General features: G+C 33.3%; 2 protein-coding genes across 2 annotated transcripts; both read right to left on the reverse strand.

Annotated features, from left to right (window-relative positions):
• Positions 1-2,119: 2,119 nt before the first annotated feature.
• Positions 2,120-3,167, reverse strand: LOC132056132 (serine protease inhibitor 1-like). Its single transcript, XM_059448212.1, has one exon. The coding sequence runs from the start codon at positions 3,081-3,083 to the stop codon at positions 2,370-2,372; it is 714 nt and encodes a 237-aa protein (XP_059304195.1). The 5' UTR covers positions 3,084-3,167; the 3' UTR covers positions 2,120-2,369.
• Positions 3,168-19,131: 15,964 nt separating this feature from the next.
• LOC132056135 (serine protease inhibitor 5-like) lies at positions 19,132-20,025 on the reverse strand. Its single transcript, XM_059448213.1, has one exon. The coding sequence runs from the start codon at positions 19,927-19,929 to the stop codon at positions 19,246-19,248; it is 684 nt and encodes a 227-aa protein (XP_059304196.1). The 5' UTR covers positions 19,930-20,025; the 3' UTR covers positions 19,132-19,245.
• Positions 20,026-24,173: the final 4,148 nt, after the last annotated feature.

The raw sequence follows: 24,173 nt of genomic DNA on the forward strand, positions 1-24,173 counted from the left end.
TCTCCAATTCTTAAGGGGGAGTGAGAATTGGGTGTAATTACACTCTGCAATTCTAAGGTTACTTTTTAGTTTCCTTCTTTTTTGTTTTATTTTAATTTCTTTTCTTTTTTAATTTATTTTTTATTTCTATTATTTTAATTTGTTTTTTATTTTTTACTTTTTAATTATATTTATTTTAAATTTTTTTTTTTTATATTATTTATCTTTCATTTTCTTTCTTCTCAATCACAACTTTTACTTCTTGTGGTTTCATGTAATTACTCGTATTTTTATTTTTATTTTTTTATTTTATTAATTTAGCATAACCGTGCTATTATTCTAATTTTTGAAACTACACCTCTTAATATTAGAAAGAATGAGTCATTAACAAACTTGGCATATAATGAGTGACGTTATTAAAGTAGAATTTCGTTATGAAAGAGGTTATAAACTTATTTTTCCTTTCTTTTGAATTATATTTACTTAAGTCACGTTGGAACTTACTTATGTAATATTGGAATTTGAGATAAGAGTATTATGTTAAAAATTTTCTTTTGGATTTTGAATTTAGGTTATAGTTTCGATTTTAATTTATTTGCCTTAGTACTATTGACTTGTTATTTCACATTGCATGTTGTTTATTTTTCACTTACAGTTGATAGTTTTTTTTGTCAAACATTTGAATAATGTTATGGCATTATATTTATAAATATTTTTTTTGGTCAAACATCCCAACCATGATATTCTCACCAAAAAAAAAAAAAGTCCGCATTTAAGTTTTATAATTAATTAAAATTAAAATATTATTAATTTGAAAATCATATATCAATTATTTTTTTTACAATATTAGTTACAAATATATGATTATTAATTAATATATTTTCAAGAAACAAATTAAAATATTTTCAAGAAACAATGTTTTATTAAATAACCAATTTAATATCATTTATAAAGCACATATTTTTTAATATTAATTTTAAATTTTTGATAATTAAATTTTATTTTTAAATTAAACAAACTGTGTAATTACACTTGTGCAACCAAGTAGCACGCTTGTAATTACGCTGTAATTACATTATGATAAATAATAGGTCGTTGTAATTACAATACTGTATAATTAATAGACTGTGTAATTACTACCCTAGTAATTACACCAATTCCAATTACCAGGTGGCTTTCCAAACAGACCCTAACTGAAAACTTTATGTAAGAACTTAAAGACAATTGAATGGAAACAGGGAATGAGGAAAAGTATTTACTAGAAGGGAGCTAAAATTATACATAGTATAAACTAGAGAAGATGATAAGTATGAAAAATTTGGTTGCTTCTTCGAGGTGATGATAACAATGGTGAAGGGGAGAGATAAAGAGGAAGAAAGGGTGATTGGTGACAGAGGTAGTAGCAGGAAGAAAGAAATGAGAAAAAATAAATTAAAACTCAAAATTAGGGGAAGCGGAAAATTTGCCTTTGAATTATACAAAAAGGTCAAATATGCCCCCTGTTTGGTGCTAAGCTCCACCATTTAAAAATAAGGGTAAATTTATTTCATTTCACATAGTTCAAGGGTAATTTTTAACCCAACTTGTAACGATGAGGGCATATTTGATCCCAACTATTAACGGATGACAAATTTATTCCAGTTCGCTTGTTGCAAATTTAACCCTTTTCCCATAATAAAATGAATTCTACATCCTAAAAGCAGTGACGGAAAGAGTCAATTGATCTGTAATTATTAGCTGGATATGCTCTGTTATAACAGTGATGGATCTTAATTTTGTGGTTTACCAATTCCAAACACTTTTTTTTTAATTTTTATTTGCATATGAAGCTGAACGATGAGCAAGAAAAGAGAAGTTCACTACTCATTTCAAATCCTGATTTGATTGTCGACATGGTGATAAAATTAGCTCATAAAAATATGATCCATCCAAGTTCATTGATCCACTTTTTTTTTAAAAAAAATATCTTTTCTACTTTTCATGTAGGACTATATTTACATCCATGGTCAAATATTTATGTGGTTCTATTCTGTTATTAATTAGTCCGTCACAATAGGAATGAAACATTCCTAGTTTTTTTTTTAAAAAATAAATTATTTTAGTACATAGGGGTAGGGGGAAGGGGAAATTGAGAAGGGGATTACAACGTGAGGATTCAAACTCTTATCAACAAGGTGAAAGTTCAGGTAACCAATCAGCTGAGCTACTAAGATCCCTACACATTCCTAGGTCTTAAAACTCTTAAAGACAAAAATTCCAGATAATCAATTCCAAAAGGAAAAAAACATATATAATTAAGAAAGCCATGCTCAAATATATTATTACTTAGAAGCAGGGGTTTATTTAGAAAGCTAAGATGCTAGAACGTAGTAATCTGCGCGCAGGTTTATTTATCTGCTGTTGAAGTACACACGAAGACGGAAACGGAGTTGTTGAGAAGGCGCACTTGGGTCGTTCACGAGAGCTAAACGCCTCCTTCCATTTTGGAGAACCACCCACACTGCTCGACAACGATCAATAGGGCAAGATGGACAAGCAAAGGGACCAGGGCAATGCATTAAGAAGTACCGCCTGCGTGGCCCTTGTGGTGGTCTAAAAATCCTGAACCAACTACTATCTTCTTGGCCTATGGTTCCACCAGTCTCCAAAAACCTCACCCCTAGAGAGGCATCGTTGTGTCCGACTTTCCAAACTGTATAATTCACACACGTTCTCGTAACGAACTGGATGTTAACATCTTGGTTTTCAAAGATAAATATAGGTCTATTATTATCAGTCTTGATGAATCTGACGGGTGTACCTCTAGCTTGGCCAGAGAAGTTGTACTTTAACACTCCGTCAGGACAAGGGGCAGCTGAATTTGGGAGGGGACCTAGGTACACATCACCACCTAGGGCACCCCATTCATCGGAAACGATGCGGTAACTTCCATGAATATCAAGTGTTGCACCGTGCCAGTCTTCTACTCGTACTAAATTGTTATTAGCAGAAGAAGTAGTAGTAGTAGTAGTGGGTAGTTTAATAGGATTTTCGGAAGTGAAAGTTGATGAAAAGGCAACAAATGGAAGCAAACAGAGAGATAAGAGGAATAAACACTTCCTCATGTTTAATGAAGCTATACTATGAGTTGTGTATTGCTTGCTTGTGATTTGTATTGCTTGCTTGTGATTTGTGACTCTATTAAATGAAGCCCTCTTTTTATAGAGTAACTCTCATATTCCTTGCCCACGTATTAAACATGAATACATTTTTAATTTAAGTATTTATGTTGGAGATCAGTTTATCAGTAAAAGATTTTTCATACTATTTCACTTTTCTCTCTCTAATAATAATAATAATAATAATGCATCCTTTTTTATTTTTTATAAGCCATCACCATGGTTGTGATCCCATAGGTGTGGGGGTTAAGGCTTGACCCCTACCATGTTAATTAATCCAAAAAAGTTACACATGTCAGAAGGGGACATGGACCAAACCTCTAACCAACTATGCATCCAAAAAGGATTTATTAAAAATGCATATATTCCTTTGGGTCGCTTCTTATATTTTATACCTCCTCGCAATTTCTCATTATCTCTATATATTTCTGAAGTTCTTTTTATTATTATTTTGGTTAAAGCAAGGATGATACTAAGTTACTAACATTAAGAGTTAAATTACCGACCATATAGAGTAGATGCTATTTGAGTACAGGAGTTTTCATTTCGAACCAAATAGTGGCAAGTACTAGACGCAACATGCATCTCTAAGAAATTTCTTGTTATCACTTTTTACCATTTTAACATAACACCACTTTATCTTATAAATTCAAAGAGGAGACAAAAAAACTGTTTGAAAGGTAACATACAAATTTCTTCAGGTTGAGTTGTTGCCTTTGATTCGTCGTTTCGGTTGGTTAAATTTCCACCAACATCACCTACTTCATTTATATACTTGTTTGTAAAAATTATTCCTTTTCAAAAGAATTCCACGAAGTTTCACCAAGTGACAAGCTAATGAAAAGTTAGATTAGCAACATTTCAGATTAATATAAAATAAGCGCCACTAAATTATCTAATTAATTCAAAGAGAAGATTAAAAAAGATTGTTTGAAAGGTAACATACAAATTTCTTGAGGTTGAGTTGTTGCCTCTGATTCGTTGCTTTAGTTGGTTCAATTTCTACCAGCATCGCCTACTTCATTTTATAGTATTCTTGTTTGAAAATAAAAAATTCCGGTAAAGTTTGGCCAAGTAACAAGCTAATAAAAATATATACTAGTAATACAATAATACTAAATAGCAGAAAAGTATATATATGCATAAAAATAAGGAATAAACAAGGATTTGATTACTCTATGATTCATTTCATTTAAATTCATGGAGATTTGTTTGTTGTATGTTGCACTAGTGAATGAATCCGCGCTTCGCACGGTATAAATAAGACAAATCAAGCAAATAAAAAGAATGAACTTTATGGAATGTGATTATAAGGAATTAATACGCATTTTATTTGCACTCTTTTAATTAAATGGAGCTTTCTACTCCAGAGAATTTTGGCAGAAATATAATTGTGTTGCAATTTACATAATTAATTCTTCTTCGGAAAGATTACAATATCTGAAAATGAAGATAATATCTACAAATTAGTGAAGTGGGAGCTACAAATTTAACTTTATATAACATAAAATAAAAAAACCTTACACCGGCATTACATTTAATTGTAATATCTTAGAAGGTGAGAATAAAAGTACAAGAAGTAATAATTATCGTCTATATATCTGTGTCCAATCCCCAACCGTCTTAATAATCATTGAATGATTATCATAGTTCAAAGGCGCAACAAATATATAAAATCAGCAAAGTACATAAAAAAGAACTATAAATATATACTTATCAAAAGAAAATAGAACTATAAGTATAAAACGGTAGTACAGTCACAACAATAGAACAACAAATAATGAACGTGCATTTGAATCAACTACATATGTTTTATACTTATTATATCATATAGCAAAAATCATCATAAAAGGACGTGATGAGATGGTTCTTCCACATTCAGTTAAATGTTTTGGATTTAAACTTTGAGAATTAATGAAAAATTCTTGATGGGAAGTGTTTACCTTTTCTTGGATATATACATATGAGACCTAGTCGAAGTTGAACGCCATACTGGATTGTTCCCCGTGATCCCATCAGTTAATTTTCATCACCGACCTCTTTACTATAAAGTTTCTCTACTTAAGTACATGAAAAGATACGTGTATTAAAATTTCCGATCAGAGAAAATTCTTCAAGTGTTCAACCATTAAAAATTACCAAAAACATAAAACAGGAAGAAACATCAGAAATTTAAACTACCTTCTAATTATAATTCAATTAAATTAGAGTATGAAAAAAGAACCCAAACAATTAGAATCCCCCCCCCCCCCCGCCGCCCCAAAAAAAAACAAATGAATTAGAGAATAAATTCTTAGGAATATGAAAATACCTGGCCCATTGTTATAAATTTGGCAAATATTACAACTCATAAAGAAAATGATGAGCTCCAAAAGGATGTCGGGATCACATTTCTGGACTTGATCAAACATGGAATATAAATAAATAAAAAAATTATCAACATAGACGTTAGTCAGATCCAAATATCACAATAAATTACGATAAACAAAACGAAAATGAAAAAGCAAAATCGGCATTTTAGTTAATTGACCTCTCATGTTCTGTAGTAAAGCAAGCTTATTCTTTGCATAATATGTTAGAACTCACATGAGAATCAACTATGAAATTGATCATATACATTATTTCATTGAAAAAAAAATATGTGAACATTATGAGTAGAAGACGAACCTGAAAATGATTAATGATGCCAACTGTTGTCACTGCACCCTTTTACACATTATTGTCAGCCAAAAAAAAGTGGAGAAAAGGCGGGTTTTATGAAATTAAATTTTCTTAAGATCAGTCAAATTATAAGCAGACAACTTTGCTATTCTCAAGACATTTTGAACAAATCACATGGATAAATAATTTAATCACCACTTTAGACCTCAAAAGGAAAAACAAAAATAATCTTCCCAGAAAATATGCAAAGCCTCAAATTGAGGCCCTCAATATTGTGCAAGTGAGAATTTAAATAACAAAGAAATGAATGGAATATTACCAGTTCAAAAGCATCTAGATGAAGAAAAAGGAGGGGCAAGAGGCAGAGCTTGGCGCATTTCTGTTGGAGAAACCCACATTCGTAGAGCCATATACGATTTTACGTTTTACCTTGTTTTCATTGCATAAATTATCACTCAATTAATGACTGACTTTTGGCCTTCTCAACTGAAAATGAAATGAGTAATTAAGAAAATGTAATTAAGAAAGGACTTTTAGGCTTTCTAATATAGCATATAAATAGGAGGGAAAAAAAGAAAAATGTCAAAAAAAGGAGAAAAAAGATAAATAAGATTAACTCTACCAAAAGAGAGTGTCGCGTACATCATCTTTTTTCATTACTTTATATTATATATAGATTGAGAAGCGAGATGACGGTTAAAGTTATGTTAAAGTAATATATATGATCTACTATGTAAAAACATTACCATGTCATAATTTGAATAAGTAATATTCTTTAACATTGTTCACGTATCGCACAAATTCTAACATAATTTTACTTTAAACTATTTACAGAAGTTACTTGAATCTTTTTAGGAAAGTTTACAGGGTGTAGATAACATCTAAGTGGTATTTACTTATAGTAATTATATTTTAAATTAATTACCTACCCTCGCTATATTATATATTTAATTACCTATCGTAGTTATACTATATATATATATATATATATATAATTAAATAAGAATACTATACCAGAGAGAAAAGTATATTGAGAACAAAGTCTCCTTCTTTTCCATCGTTTCTCCAAATCTGACCATCACCTTTTCTGAGCCTGCTTGAGCCACTTTGGCGAAATCCAAAGTCTGGCCAACTCCCATCACGAACAACACCAACGAGACAAACTGCTTTCCCTCTTTCTCGCCTTTTTCTCATCACTGTTAGGCTCGCTGCTTTTGTTGATGAAACCTGCCGAAAAACTCGAGTTCCAGATCGGCTTCGTCATCACCGCCACCGCCGTCTTCATCTCTGGCTGGAATCCATGGACAATTGACCGGAATTCTCTCAGATCTGTGTGTATTTCTTAGATCCGGGTGTATTTTATTTCTTGTATTTCTCAGATCTGGCCGGATTTTAGTGTATTCTTCATTTTTAGTGCAAATACAGTGTATTTTTATACTTTCGCCTGTATTTCAAATGAGATTTTTTTAGCAAATCCTGGTATATTTGAATTTTTGTTGTTTGAATATAACTGATTTGAATACATTGAATTGAATACAACGTAAAAGTAGCTATGAATGAATATAGAATTGAATACAGCCGGCTATCCCTGTATTTTTTTGAATTTTTGTTATCTGAATACAGCCGAATTGAATATAGTGTAAAAATAGCTATGCATGACCACAACCAAATTGAATACAGTGAATTGAATACATCCGAATTAAATACAGCGGAATACACCTATGGCAAAGAATTAGTAGCTACGAACCGTAGTTAGCTAAACTATAGCTACGGCTTGTTAGAAGCATCCAAATTATAGTTGTTTTTGTAAGCTTCTCATTTTTTTTTATAGGGATTGATCTGAGCATTGAGATAAAATTTCAAAATCTATGTATCTATGAGACATAGGCCCAGTGACGTGGCACGTCTCAAAGGCTGAGAAAGGAGTTTATCTTTTTTGTCATTTTTTTGCCTTTTAGAAGGAAACGTTGTCATAACTTAGGAGGGTAGAGTGTAGGTAGATCTACCCCTACCTTGGGAGGTAGAGAGGTTGTTTCCCGATAGACCCTCAAAGAGAAGAACAAGCAATACAAAACAAAGATGAAAACTGAAATAACGAAATCGAATAAGTCATCCCAAAATACTATAAAAAGCATGATAGAAAGAGTCCTAAAAAAGAAATATCTTAATGTGAGGTTAAAAATTAAAATCACTTTGGAGTTTGGACCACAATTTGACAATATCATTACAACTGTGTACAATTATACAGAACGTGATAAAGGACATCCAAGCAACATACAATAATTGTAACACTTAGACAAATTTGCCCATAGAGTAGGCCCTTTACATATTTTGTAGCATTCGATATTTTAAAACATGACTTTCACAAGCTTGCTACACAACTAAAAATGTTTCGCAAATTCTTTCATAAAAGTGTTTTCTAACAATTCACTTTTAACATGGATGAACTCGAAAGGTTTATATAAGGGAATCAATAATTATAAATAGTCTAGTCGATGCAATTTTTGAATACCTAAACTTGATTTGAAAAAAAAAATATAGAGTAATTTGATCTGATTTAATAAAGAAATTCCTTCAAATGGACTCTCGACTAACGAGAAGTGCTAAATAGATTGGGACTTAAATATGGCGTAAGATTAAGCACATAATTTCAATGTTGTGTCTACATTTCCCTCCATTATCCCTAATCTCCTTTTATACATTATACTACGAATTTACCATGCCATTTACTCACGGTTTTAGAGCATATCATGTAAATATTTGTTCAAATGTTTTTTTAAGAAAACTTTCATCTTATTTGACAATATTTAATATGAAACTGGATTCTCTTTCCACAAATTAACAAAAATATTGTTCCCTTTAATTTTTTGTTTTATCCCTATAAAAGTTGTGTATAAAGGTCATCAATGTTGCACCCTACAAAAATAGAAAAGGTAAACGTCACAATCTGCAAAATAGAAAAGATAAATGTCACACCTTGCAAATATAGAAAAATGTTAAAGAGGCATTTCACCATAATTGTATAAAATTAATCTTTTCGACTTATTTAATTTTAAATGATTGACTTCTAACTGTATTGAGAGTGAATACCTTTTCTTAAGCACAAAAAATGTACAAAAACAGGGATTAAGCACATTTATCCATTATTAGCCTTAAACTAAATGCTAAAGATCCTTCATGAGCCAATGAGACATGCAGCAATATATAAATACATTTTTTTTAAAATCGTTTTTTGGGAAAAGGGTCAAATATACCCCACTACTTTAGTTTATTAGTTAACTTTGTTAGCCAAGTAGTCAAATATAACCCTAAATGGATGGAAATGTCCAAATCAACTGAAATTAACCATTTAACTTTTAAAAAAACCATGCCCCATAGTTTGATCCGACCCGAACTTGAAATCTGAGTGAATATTGCATTACCATATTATGTAAACTTATCCATATTCCTTGGTGCTCCTCTTTTTGGCATGTAAATTAGGAATCTTATAATTCCGAGAAAATTTATATCCTCCTTCCTAACCAACACTAATAGCATGTTTGGCCAAGCTTCTAAAATCAGCTTATTTTAAAAAACACTTTTTTTTAAAAGTACTTTTCAAAAAAGTACTTTTGGCGAAAAGCAGTTTGTGTTTGACCAATTAATTTAAAAAGCACTTTTGAGCAGCAATTAGTGTTTGACCAAGCTTTAAAAAGTGTTTCTATGTGTATTTTTCTCAAAAGTACTGTTCAAAAAAGAGTGCTTTTGGGCAAAAGCTATTTTTTTATTTCTGAAAAAAATGTCACACTTCTACCCCCGAAGACTTATGTTCTCCCAGAAGTTTGGCCAAACACTTCACTTTTTTTCAAATAAGCACTTATTGAAAAAATAAGTACTTTTGAGGGAAAAATAAGTTTGGCCAAACAGGCTATAAGTGTAACGTTCGAAAGATCACAATGTGTTCTGGGCTGCTTCTCATTTTTCAGTATTCACTTTAGCTGCTCCTCCATACCATTTTATGTTGTACCTGGTTCCTCAGTTATGAATGATAGCTCTTTGGAGTTTGGAATATATTTACTTAGTAGGCGTTTGGTCATATAAACCAAAAAAAAAAAATTCACTTTTTTTGGAATTTTAGAGTTGGAGTTGTGTTTGACCATAGTTTTAGAAATTGTATTTTTTGTTGAAATGTAATTGTTTTGGTTGTGAAAAAAGTGAAAAACAAGAAAATCTTGTTTTTCAAATTCCGGAATACAACTTCAAGTTGTATTTGGAATTTTCATGGCCAAACGCTGATTCCGGAAAAAAGTAAATAATTCTTATGGCCAAACGGGCCAGTATAACCCAAGTATAAAGAAGCAAGATTCACTAAAATTTGTGAATTCCCAGCAAGTAATGATCTTTTACACTTAAAAAATTTCGACAGTTTTTTCTACTCATATTTGGGGCTCCACTAAATTAACTTAACAAGTAGTTCTGCTATAACAAGTTCACTCAGACTTTTTTTTTCCATAGCATAAAGTCAAAGTAAAATTTTGAAGAATGGGATGAATTGCTACTTCCACCATGGCAAAACTCACTCAGATTGTTTTATTTGGGTCGGGTTGGGTCAAAATTATGGGGCATGGGTTCTTTTAAGTTAGATGGATAATTTCAGCTGATTTGGGCATTTTCATCCATTTAGGGGTATATTTGACAACTTTGGCTAACAGAGGGGTATATTTGATTACTTTGGCTAACGGAGGGCAAATTTAACCAATAAACTAAAGTAGAGGGGTATATTTGACCCTTTTCCTTTGTTTTTTTATTACATAGGGGGTAGGGGAAGGGGAAATGGGGAGGGAATTACAATGTGGGGATTCGAACCCTCACCAATAAGGTGAAAGTTCAGGTAGCCACGAACTGAGCTAGTAGATATATCCCTACAATATATAAATACATTATTCTGTATGAAAGATATATTTTTAAAAAGGCCAAAGTCATAGACAGCCTCCTAAACTTGTCCACATATTCCTCATGACCACCTAAACTGACGCTTGTTCCGATTGAACACCTAAACCCCTTTGAATTTGTACCACATAAATACTTTTTGCTGATGTGGCAAAAAAAAATGAAGCACACTTTCCTTGGGCTCGTTAACTACTCTTAAATATTAATTTTCTTTTTTTTTTTTGGTTAAAAACTTACCTCTTTTAAAAAATATGACTTTAATTAAATTAAAAAAAAAAAAAAATTAGCCCCTGCATTTAACCCTTGCGTTAGTCACCTCCCCCCCACCTCTTCGTCTTTTTCGGTTTTTTTTGTTTTTGTTTTCTTTGATTCTTTAAATAAAAATAATTTGTGAATTAGATGTTTCTTTTGATCACCATTTTCTTTATCTTTTCTAAATCTGAAAAGCACCATCACCATCTTGTTTACTGGAAAAGTGCTCACCACTACTACCACTCTCTTTTTTATTAAGTGTGCATTCTCACCTTTCATTGATTAACTTATATTTAGCAAGAACTTTATAGTGGTGTGAACGTTGGTGGTGTGACGGAGGTGGTAACGGGATGGTTTAATGGTGATTTATGGGTGGAGAAAAAATGGTGGTTTTATTTTTGTGAAAAGAGGAAGAAGATAAAGATAGAGATGAGGAAGAAGACCGGTGGTGGAGAAAGGATGGGCAATGACGGGTGGAGGAAAGTAATGGGTGTTTTTTTTCGGTGGTTGCGCGGCGGTCAGACGGAGGTGGTGACCGGACGGAGGTGGTGGCTGCTGGCTAATCGTTTAAGTTTACAATTTTTTTTTTTTTTACTTAAGTTCTTTTTTTAATAATTTTTTAACCGCTCTGCCACATGTCATTTTTTAATTGGTCATTTTGCCACGTCACCGCGAGTGTAATACACACATTTTATATTTTTTGCTGATTGTAAAAAAGGTGTCTAAATGGTACAAATTCGGAGGGGTTTAGGTGTTCAATCGGAATAAGCGTCAGTTTAGGTAGCTATGAGGAATATGTGGACAAGTTTAGGGGGCTGTCTATGACTTTGGCCTTTTAAAAAGAACAATTAACTCAGTTAACACTCCATTATAGTAATAAACTCAAAATAACCATAATTTTTTATCAGATACATATAGTAGCCATTCGGGTCTTCCTTATCTGAGTCCGGAACTTTTTTAACCCAAAAAATAACTTTTGGAACCAAACTAACCCATTAAAAAAAAGAATTAAAATGGGCTTCACGCACATAATCTGTGCGTGAAAGGGCCAAAGTGTAAATTTACACTTTAGTCCTTTCACGCACAGAATCTGTGCGTGAAATCCTCTTTCCCCCGACCCCAATCTTTGTTCTTGGAAATCAAACTCAAAATTAAGCTTTTTTCCGTACTTTGACTGAAGATTGGTCACGTTTCAAAACACCGGAATATAAATATTTTATATAGAACTTAATATATTTTTAGCGTAAAATAATATCGGCTCATTACATCAATTATACATATACATTTGGATCGTCGTTTTAGGGGTTGTAAAGTGCTCCAAAGTAAGTTTGGAAACTTGTTATATTTAGGTTTAGGGGTTGTAAACTTGTATTTACATCCCATACTTGATTTGACTACACGCCATGCATGCCAATTTCAGCTTTTTTATCTCACATAAAGGACCGATTTGACAATACATCATGCATGCCAATTTCAGCTTTTTAATAACACATAAAAGACCGATTTGACAATACATCATGCATGCCAATTTTAGCTTTTTTATGACACATAAACGACTGATTTGACAATACAATGATGCATTATTTGACCGTTTTATTGGACATTAATTCATATTGCGCAATACAAGTGTATTCATACCCCATGCTTGATTTGACTACATGCCATGCATGTCAATTTCAGCTTTTTTATCATACACAAAGGACCAATTTGACAATACACTGCATGAAATGACGAAAATAGTGACTATTGCGCAACATTTCAATGCGCAATAGGGGTCAATATGAATCTATTTAAGAAGAATGTTGGACGATGTAAAAACTCATCTATTTCATAAGTTTAAGTCTCTTAAGTCATTCAAAAAAATCCTCTCTTAAGTCATTCAAAAAAAAAAAAATCAAACTTCATACAAAAAATGGCTCAAGATATTCCATCAGTTAGGGTTTCACTATATTTGCATGTCATTATCCTTGATGACAATAGTACAGTTCGTTATAATAAAAGACCAAAAGTTCATGTTAAATGTCCACTTGAAATGTCTTATGAATCACTAATCACTTACATACATGAAAAAATGAACATTAGCCCAGATGAGTATGAAATCTCTGTAACAGGCAGATATCCACAATCAGTTTCCCATGGTATAGTGCTTTATGGTATGCATTATATCAATGATGATGATTCTTTGAGGGATTATTTGAATGCGCCAGAAGAATATAAACATTTAGTCGCCATTAATGTTCTTGAGATGTATGTTGAAAAGATACCCCGAGAGGTCCCTCAAGAACAGCCCAGTCAAGTTAACACTTATGGGGATATTAATTCTTACGAGGACATTTTGAGTGACCAGGTGCTACTGGAAAATCTAACTCAACAATTAAATCAAACTTGGTAAATATGCATTCTTATATTATTATTTTGTGTAGTAGCACGTGTTTATTGTATGTATTGGTAAATAACCATTTTTAAATCTTTTTAGGGGTTATAGACTTGATACGAGTAATATTGGGCAATCATCTCAATTTAGTGGAACAGCTCATTAGTATCAAAACTCTCAGTTCAGTGAGCTGATTATAATAATAATTCTCGGTTCGGTACCGATTATTATCAAAACTCGCCAGTGGTACCAACTGTGGATGTTAGGCAGTCCTCTCAGTTTAGTGGAGTTGATCATTCTCCACACCATGCTCATTCTCAATATGTGTAAGTTCATCACCTTGATGTTAAATAATATATATATATATATATATATATATATATATATATATATATATATATATATATATATATATATTGAATTTGGAATTTAACATATACTTTTTATCGTGTAGGAGGAGGCCTTTCTTAGATGGCACTGATTGTCCAAGTTATGTGGATACATTCGAGAGTGATGGCGATGAACCAGCTAATAATGCAGAGGTAACTGATGATGAAGATAGTGAAGGGGATGAAGAAGATACGCATTTTAGTCCCCTGAACCAACCAGAACCAACTCACCACCACGTACCACCTCCAATGGCGGAAAAACCCAATTCCTAACAGCCCGATGCAGTGGCATTCTGACTATATTCCATATCTTGGCAGTCTACAAGGTCTTGAGGATGCATTTGTCTTCACAGAGATGATGATCAAAGTCGCCAAAAAACGTGGATTGAACCAAAAAATCTCATGACTGATGAATGCGTCCTTGCAAAGGGAATGATGTTCGCATAAAAAAAGGCGTTGCAACGGGCTGTCAAAATTTATTGTATAAAGGATATGAGGCAGTGGAGGAGGAAAAGTTATTGTTGCAACGGGTTATTACCACAGTAAAGGAGGAAACAAACATATTGTTACTGAGCATACAAGATTATGCACTTGTAGTAAGTGGCAAACATACTACATGCCATATTCTCATGCAGTCAAGTGCTTTGAGAGAATGGCCAGAAATGTAACTGATTATGTGGCGGGGGATTATAAGGTCGTAAATTACCTTAAAGCATATTCCGGCCACTTCCATCCCCTTGGTAATCAAACTTATTGGCCAGCTGCGCCGTTTTCTATGGTTACTAACAAGGAGCATATCCGTAAATTGGGAAAAAATAAGCTAACCCATTATCCCAATCAAATGGATGTTAGAGAAAAGACTTACTCTCGCAAGTGCTCGACGTGTAAGCAATTTGGGCATGATAAGCGTTCATGTGGGCAAAACTCCCATGGTGGCAGCACATCTGGAAGTAAAAGAGTATCTAGGACTTGATTTTTTTTTTTTAAGTATATTGTAATTTAATGATGTATTTCGTTGCTAATGGAATGAAATATTTTTCAATTATTATGAACCTCTCGTATTGGATGAATTATTTTTAAATATTATATTTATTTTTGCACATTCAAAAGGTGCGGATTACACAATACAATAACAAAATAAAAAGGACATAAAAGAAAAAAACAACCTAATACAGAGCAGAGTAATTTTTTCTTTTCTATCTTTCTTGAACCAGAAAAGTACTTTCAAAGCTTTGGGAGTAAAACAAAAGAGATTAATCAAAACTCTATAAAATATGACACAAACCTAAATATAACAAGTTTCCAAACTTACTTCGGAGCACTTTACAACCCTAAAATGACGATCCAAATGTATATGTATACTTGATGTAATGAGCCGATATTATTGTACGCTAAAAAAATATTAAGTTCTATATAAAATATTTATATTCCGGTATTTTGAAACGTGACTAATCTTCAGCTTAATTTTGAGTTTGATTTCCAAAGAACAAAGGCTGGGGTTGGGGGAAAGAAGATTTCACGCACAGATTCTGTGCGTGAAGCCTACTTTGGTTTTTTTTTTTTTTTTTTAAAGGGTTAGTTTGGTTCCAAAAGTTATTTTTTGGGTTAGCAAAGTTCCGGACTCTCCTTATCTATTTTATTAACCCCCACCCCTCAACCCACCCCCAACCCTACTCCCCTTTTCTCCAAAAAGTCCCAGACCCCCTTTTACTCCCCCCTTTACCATCTTCAGTGGTCCTTCAATGGCAGCCAACAACCAAGAAATTTATCTCCCTTCTTCAACGTCGCAGATCGTCACAACATCTTCAGAGAATTCTTCTTCCTCTATTTTTAAGATCTGCATTGGAACTTTTTCCTAGATCAGTGTTTTTTTGTTTTTTTGAAGTGTAACAGAGGTGTCTGGAGAGAAGAGAATGGAAAAGAAATTTTGACTTTTTAAAAAAAAATATAATTATTTGGGTAAGGTGAACTCAATGATAATAGAGTATAATTAGTGCATAATAAGTGTATAATCCATGTATAATGAGTACACACTGATTTTACACAAATTATGCAATGATTATTCATCAATTATACACTGCATATTCAGTATATAATATGTATAAGTAATATATATTGGCTTTATAAGTAATATATATTGGCTCTAGACTGAGGTAATGTGAAAGTTTGGGGGATTTCTGAATTGGTGGGTTTTGGTCTTCTATAATGTTGAATCTGACTTTTAGTCTTGTGATTCTGAAGTTGAAGAGCAATTTTATTTAGTTTGATTTGCCCTTTTCAAGTTTTTGAGTGTTGGAAAGAACCCTTGTAGAGAGTTTGCCGATGCTGCCGACTTTGTTTTCATTTTTGTTGGCAGGAGGTTATATGTTTTTATGGCTATTGTCAATAAATCATATTTTACGGCTAGGGCGGGTGCAAAATGTAAGTGACCGGCTAATTCTGATTTTTTCCCTTTTAAAAATTTGTCTGTACTCTGGATCACTGGTTCAATTTCTCTTCATATCGGTGGTCCAATTTAGGCTGTAATTATTCTGATTGGGCTGTCTGTTTAATTTGCAAACATCTGTTGCAAAAGTAAGTCTATCCAATAAAATTAGAGCAATTAAGAGGGTGTTTGGATCGGTTTATTTTAAGTGCTTATTGGCTTTCAAGCACTTTTTTAGTTTTTGTGGTATTTGGCAAAGATAAAATTTGCTTAAAAGCGCTTACTTTTAGGCATGAAAAGTACAAAAATAAGTCAAAAGCCAAAAGTTGGGTCCCAACTTTTGACTTTTAGCTTTTAGCTTATAGCTTATAAGCTACTTTTTAAAAGTCAATCCAAACACGCTCTAAATCACACATATTAAAGCAATATATGTAATTGAATTCCAACTTAAAATGAAACACTCACATAATTATCACGTGGAGAAATTGGATTCTAGATGACAAATATTTCAGAAAAAGCAAGTCGGGATCAGTTCAGCTTGCTGAAAACCAAAAAAAAAAAAATACTCTCTCTGTTATGAATGCTACTCCCTCCGTTCACTTTTGCTTGTCCGCACTGACTTTGCGTCTTTTAAGAATTAATAAATGAGTTATATATTTTACCATAATATCCATATTGATTGGTTTTCTAGATCTCAACATTTAAAATTTCATGCTACCTTGTTAAATAATTTTTTATATTGATTTCAGAAAGGTAAAAAATATTTGTCAAAATATATAATATTCATTTATATCTTCAAAATATTATTTGCTACCAAAAAATAATTTTATTTTGCTGTAATGAGATTTTATAATCTTTTATTGATCTAATTTTTAATTCCTAATTTCTTTTAAATATTATACTGGATATGTTTAACATGATATCTATGTGATACTATTATGTTTATTAACTAGTCAGTTATAATAGAATGACACATTAATCCTAGGTTTGAAAACGCTTAAAGGATACATAGACAAAAACTCCAGATAGTTAACAAGAAGGAAAGACAATCTATATATAATATAAAGCTAGGCATAGATAAGGTGAGGTGGCACATCTCTATGACCTCTATTTCTATTTATCTTTTTTCTCCTTTTTTTGGCTTTTTCTCTATTTTTCCATATTTTTCTTCAAACTCACTTATTTTATCCATTCAATGTTGAATAATTTATTTCATATTGATTAGGTCTTAAAACCTCTTCTACAACCCTCATCAGCACGTCCCTTTGCTTTCTCATTGTATTTTTTCCTTTCTCCATATTTTGCTCAATTATTGTGTTTAAAAGCCACAATATGTCTACTAATATCCCTGACTGTTTTTTTACGTAATAAAGTCAGTGGTAATTGTTTGTTTTCATTAGCCTTCCCTAATAAAGTCTATAACGGTTTCCCTTTCTTAGTCTACAAAGCACAGAAGCATTCTTCCATTTTGGTTATTGAGGTTCATCCATTATGTAAGTTTAGAAAAAGAAGGCTGCTAGCAGGATCCTTCTCTTCCAATTAAATCATGAACAAGATAGAGTAAGATAGAGTAGCTCAATTTTAATTTTTCTTCCAGCGATATAGGGGACTAATACTCTTTATTTTCAGGTGTGTTTTGTTATAATTTTTATGTTCTATTTTGTTTGATGTGTTGGTTTGGTTTGTTTTATATTGGATCTATATGTTATATTTGGTGCTATTGCGAATTCAAGATTGCTCTATCTAATAGTGGTTGGCGTCTATACGTTGTACCGTTTAGTTGGTGGGATAAGGATAATAATCGGGGAATAATATGTGAGATTATTTATTCCCGGTTTGATAATGGGTATTAACTTGGTCCCGGGATTATTTTATTCCACCATTTGTACTAAAATGATTAAAGTACTATTCCATATATAAGGTGGGATAAAATCTCATGGGATATCCTTGCTTATTCCATCTGGCATACCAAACGACCCAAAGTCTTTATGATTCCTTGCATCAAACATGGAGGACCTCAAAAGATTTGGTAGTTTTGGGATGAGGATAAAAAAGAGCCCGAGAACTACAATAATTCAATTAAATATGCTTGCTTTCTTCGATCGTATATCATAATTAATTAGACATATTTGATCTTTTCTGTTAATTATGTCCTACTTTTAGTTGTTGTTACAGTAATGATATACTTGAATTTCTAAATTAGTATTTCGAGATTTTATATTACATATTTGGCCCATTGACTATATGTTGTTTTGGTGTATCGAAAAATTATGAGCAAGGAAGACATGATCGAGAAAATGGTGCTCTTTGTTGCTGTACCGTTCCTATTTTTGGAGCTTTTTTATCTTTCTAGAAAAAAATGTAGTGATTTGTACTCTATTTCCTTATATTTCAATAACAACTGATAGTGGGTTTTGCAGGGTGAGTTATGAGAGAAATAGTGGTTGAAGCTATATTGTTAGAAGTTTTTATTAGTACAATACTTACATTTTTTTTTTTTAATCTTCTACAGTTGTTTCTTACTGTTTTGTGTATGATTAGTATTATTTTTTCAAAATTTCAGTTTTGAACTATTTTTAATTATTAATTAGTGAACTATGCATATATTTGAGATTTTAAATTTAAATAATTTTTGTATCTTCTTATAACATTAAGAAATGAAAGAAAATATTTTTTGGATAATTTTTTCCTATAACAGCCAAATAATATTTAAATGACATATGTTGTTATAGGTATATAACAACCAATTGTTATAAAAGTCGGAAAAAGTCGGAACAACCGAAACTTTTATAGAGTGGCCTGACTGTAGATGATTGATTAAGAAATACATATTACCTTTACAATATAGTCCATTTATAAAAGGCAGTTCTACCTTTTCTATCTATATTATAATTAGTAAAATATTGATGTATTCTATGACCGCGCGAAGCGCGGATTAATTCCCTAGTTTATTAAGAAAGCCATGCTAAATATATATACTTAGCACAGATTTATTTAGAAAGCTAATATGCTAAAGCATAGTAGCTACAGATTCACTTAGAGAGCCATGCTAAAATATAATAGAGCAGGCGTTGTTAACTAGACTTTTTGGAATAGCACACGAAGACGCTGGTCTTTTACGAGAGCCAAACGCTTCTTTCTGTTTTGGATAACTTGCCCCACTGTTTGACACTGATCTACAGGGCAAGATGGACAAACCAAGGGACCTGGACAGTAGAGTAAGTGGTAACCCCATGCCCCTTGTGTTTTCACTATCTTGAACCAGCTACTATCCTGTTGGCCTGTGGTTCCACCAGTCTGCAACAATCTCGCCCCTAGAGATACATCATAGTCCCCGACTTTCCAAGTTGTATAATTAACACACAGTCTCGTAGTTGCAGTGAGAAATTTGATGTTAATGTCTTGGTTTTCAAAGATACCTGGTCCGGTATGATCAGACTTAATGAATTCAACGGGTGTACCACTAGGTCCGACATCGGAGTTGTAACGAAACACGCCGTCAAGACAATTAAAATGGGAAGTTGATTTTGGGGAGGCGCCTAGGTAGACATCACCACCTAGGGCACCCCTAAAAATGGAAACGATGCGGTAACTTGCACGAGGATCAAGTGCTTTACCGTTCCTGTCTACTACTAACTTAGCAGAAGTAGCAGTGGGTAAGTCAATGGGATTTTCGGAAGTGAAAGTTGATGAAAAGGCAACAAATGGAAGCAAACAGAGAGATAAGAGGAATAAGCACTTCGTCATGTTTAAGCTACTCATGTTGTTGTGTATTGCTTGCTTGTGAGTTGTGAGTTGTGACTCCTCTACTAATGAAGCCTTTTATTTATAGAGTGATCTTATATTCCTGGCCACGTTTTAAACATGAATATTGTTCCCAATTAATGATTGTCCATTTCTTTAAGTTTGCTCTTTATATAATTAATACTTATCTCTATCTTAATGTTAGGTGAAGTTATATATTTATAATTACATTGCATTTGTTTTATGGCAGTTTCTTAAAGGATATCTTCATACTATTTCATTTCTCTGTCCAATAATAGAGCATCCAATATTCCTTTTGGGTCCTTCTATAGCCAGAGGCAAATCTAGGTTTTGAATGTTACGAGTGTAAATTCATAATTCTACCACTTTCATCAAATTTACTGGGTTCACTATCTATTTTTTTGTGCATATTTAGTGAACTTTTTAACATATACATAGCCTAAGCCAAAACTCATGGGTTTTTTTTTTTTTTTTTTTTCAAAACTCATGGGTTCAACGAACCCATAGCTTGTTAGTTGGATACGCCCTTGTCTATAGTTATTCTAGTTTATGTTGAAGATAAGGATCCTGATATACAGGATATACCGGATATACACAAAGATATACATTAGTGTTTGTTATCCGGCTACTTGAGTTGTAGTTGTACTCAAACTTTGTATGTATCTAGTTGAGTCATGATAAGGCTTAGGTAGTATTGTTTGTATTAAAATAGAACTCATGTATTTCAAGTGTAGTCGTCTAAGGTCTCTATGTATCTTCACTCCTATAAATGGAGCACATGTACTCGACTATTCTTATCAATCAATAACAAAGTATTCCCTCTGAGTAGCTTGAGAATTCTACATGGTATCAGAGCAATAGAACTCTTCTCGCTGCTTAAGTTGTAAAACCTTGAAACTCCCATCCTTTCTCTATCCACTCTCAATGGCTCCAAACACACCTACGACTAATACCCTTTCAACTTGATCAACTGCACCACCTTATTGCCTCGTATGTTCCATCAAACTTAAGCCAACAAACTACTTGATATGGAGGACACGGATGTTGCAAATTATTCACGTGATGAGATTGACATATCTCATCAAGGAAGATGCAACACAGACATCATCCGTGAAGGAAATCGAACAATGTCGAAACCGATTACTGAGAAACGTAGACGATGTGCGAATGAAAATTGGGAGGAGAAAGATGTTTTGTTTAGGAGTTGGATTTCAAGAACTCTGACAGAAGAAACTATGTACCTTATAGTAGGATGCAATACTGCTAAAGAGATGTGGGAGTGCTTGGAGGAAGCCTATCTCCAAGCAACCAAAGATAAGGAGTTTCAACTTAAACAACAGTTGCAGAATGTTAAATTGGGAACCAAACAGGTTGATGATTACATTAAAGAGTTCAAAGGCATCTGTGATGGACTTGCAGCCATACACAAGCCTGTTGATGAAGATAGCAAAGTGATCAATTTTGCTAGAGGATTAGGCCTCAAGTACAAGACTTTCAGAACTGTCATGTTAGGTAAGGCACCCTATCCTACTCTAAATCAATTTTTCAATGCACTTTGACATGAGAGAGGATGAAGAAGAAGTGCCTCAACAGAACTTTAACATGGCATTCTCTGCTCAAAGAGGTAGAGGAAGAGGAAACTACACTCAAAGAGGCAGAGGAAACAACAACTTCAACTCAAAGGGAAGAGGTTTCAAGCCTGTTGGCAAAGGAAACAATAATCAAAATAATCAGAACAACTCAGGTGGAACTCAGAACAAAGGGAAAGGTGCTTTTGAGTCATGCCATATTTGTGGTAGAAACAACCACAATGCTTTAAAGTGTTTTTACGGGTGGGATTACTCATATCAAGCGGCGGATGAGTTGCCACAAGCCAAGAAAGTGCTATGAATCTGCAGAACCCAACCAATACAGATGATGCAATGTATATAGACTCAGGTGCAACTAGTCATTTGACTAATAACTCAGGTAATCTGTTTGAACTTAAGAGTTATGATGGTTCTGATAAGATTATTGTTGGAAATGGTTTTAAGTTAGATATTACTCATATTGGAAACACAATTAGAGCAGGACTGAAACTAAAGGAAGTTCTTGTAGTACCTAAGATCAATAAGAACTTACTTTCGGTCGGAAAATTGCAAAGGATAATTCATGCACTCTTGAATTTGATGAGTCTCATTTTGTTGTTATGACAAGAAGACAAGGAGTCCTACGGCAGGGAACTAAAAAGGAAGGCTTATATGCATTGGAGGATAACAACTTGTGTGCCTTAATCTACACACAAGATCGGAAGAAATCATACACTATTTGGCATACTAGATTAGGACATCCTAGTTTAAAGTCTTTACAAATTTTAAGTAGAAATAGTTGCATTGATGTTAGTAGTTGGAATAAAGTGCCTAGTGTTTGTTCTAGTTGTCAGTTGGGAAAGAGTTGTAAACTACCATTTGGTTTGAGAAATAAAATTGAGAAAGAACCTTTGTTAAAAATCCATTGTGATATTTGGGGTCCTGCTTCTGTTGAATCATCTCAGCATATGAGATATTATGTGGTGTTTGTGATGATCATACAAGATATTCATGGATTTATCCTTTGAGAAAGAAATCAGAATTTTTTGGCATTTTTCTCAAATTCCAGAAAATGGTAGAAAGGCAGTTTTCAAAGGTCATAAAATTTTTTCAGTGTGATGGAGGTGGTGAGTTCATAAAAACTGAATTCATCAAACATTTGGAAGATTGTGGCATCATCAGACATATTTCTTGTCCTAACACACCAGAACAAAATGGAATTGCTGAACGAAAACACAAGCATATAGTTGAAACTGGACTAACTTTACTATTTCATGCCAAGTTGCCTTTGTTCCTATGGGTAGAAGCATTCTTGACAGCAGTGTTTCTCATAAATAGATTGCCTTCATCAGTATTGAAAATGGAAACACCTTTTGTTAAGTTGTTTGGTGCTCAACCTGACTATAACAGTCTAAAAGTGTTTGGATGTAGGTGTTTTCCATACCTAAAGGGCAGTACAAAGTTCAGTCCAAAAACTTATCCTTGTGTATTCATAGGTTACAGCAGTTTGCATAAGGGATATAGGTGCTATCATCCTTCAACAAGAAGAGTATATGTTTCTAGGCATGTGATATTTGATGAGTCTCTACTGCCTTATGTCCACTCAGATCAAAGGCAGGCAACACCTGATGTTTCAACACACTTAGCCACTTTTACTGAATTTTTCTCTAAGTTACAGGTACAAAATTCAGGAGAAGTGCTGCCTAGTGATCATGGTGATCATGACTTTGCAACTACTGATGGTATCACTTCAGGGGAAGTAGTGCCTACTGATGGTGCAACTACTGATGACACTCAACATAACATGTTGCAGTTTACTCAAGCAGCTGAAGATGTTACAGCAACTAATCTTGATCATGCTTCAAATGCAGAAGTTCCAGATGATCATAATGACTCTGATGATCATATTGAGTCTGATGATCACTTTGAGTCTGATGATCACTCTGATGATCACATTGAGTCAAGTGCAGCACAGGAAAATACTGTTTCTGTCAATAATCCTCAAGGTATACAGTTGGAAGTGGATTTCTCAAAGTGGTTCAATCCTGCTAGTCAACATCAAGAAGTAACAAGTGCTGATCCAGATCATGCCCTAGACTCAACCAATACAAATTAGTAGGCAGTGTCAGTTGGAGATCCTACAACTGATGGTGAACAAGGCCATCACATGGTGACAAGGTACAAGTCTAAGAATGTCCCTATAACACATGTTTCTCTTACTGCTAGCAGAATAGAGACATACAAGGAACCAGCAAATATTAAGCAAGCTTTGAAGAGTCCACACTGGCTTCAAGCAATGCAAGAGGAGATTGATGCTTTGCATAACAACAAGACTTGGATACTGGTGCCTAAAACAGCAGGGATGAACATAGTTGGCTCAAAATGGGTGTTCAAAACCAAGTTGAAGGCAGATGGAACCATAGACAGACATAAAGCAAGACTAGTTGCTAGAGGCTTTTCTCAGCTTGAAGGAATTGACTTTGAGGAAACTTTTAGTCCTGTGATTAAAGCCACTACCATAAGAGTTGTGTTGTCAGTTGCAATCAGCTCAAATTGGCAGATCAAGCAGCTAGATGTCAAAAATGCCTTTCTACATGGTCATTTACAAGAAGAAGTGTATATGAGCCAACCTCCAGGATTCATTGATCTCAGGTATCCCAATCATGTCTGTTT

This window comes from Lycium ferocissimum, chromosome 5, assembly GCF_029784015.1.
Source record: "Lycium ferocissimum isolate CSIRO_LF1 chromosome 5, AGI_CSIRO_Lferr_CH_V1, whole genome shotgun sequence".
Lineage (NCBI taxonomy): Eukaryota > Viridiplantae > Streptophyta > Magnoliopsida > Solanales > Solanaceae > Lycium > Lycium ferocissimum.

What these genes read in the sequence shown, in the direction of transcription:
- LOC132056135 (XM_059448213.1), bottom strand. Translation starts at nt 19,929, where the DNA reads ATGAGTAGCTTAAACATGACGAAGTGCTTATTCCTCTTATCTCTCTGT.
- LOC132056132 (XM_059448212.1), bottom strand. Translation starts at nt 3,083, where the DNA reads ATGAGGAAGTGTTTATTCCTCTTATCTCTCTGTTTGCTTCCATTTGTT.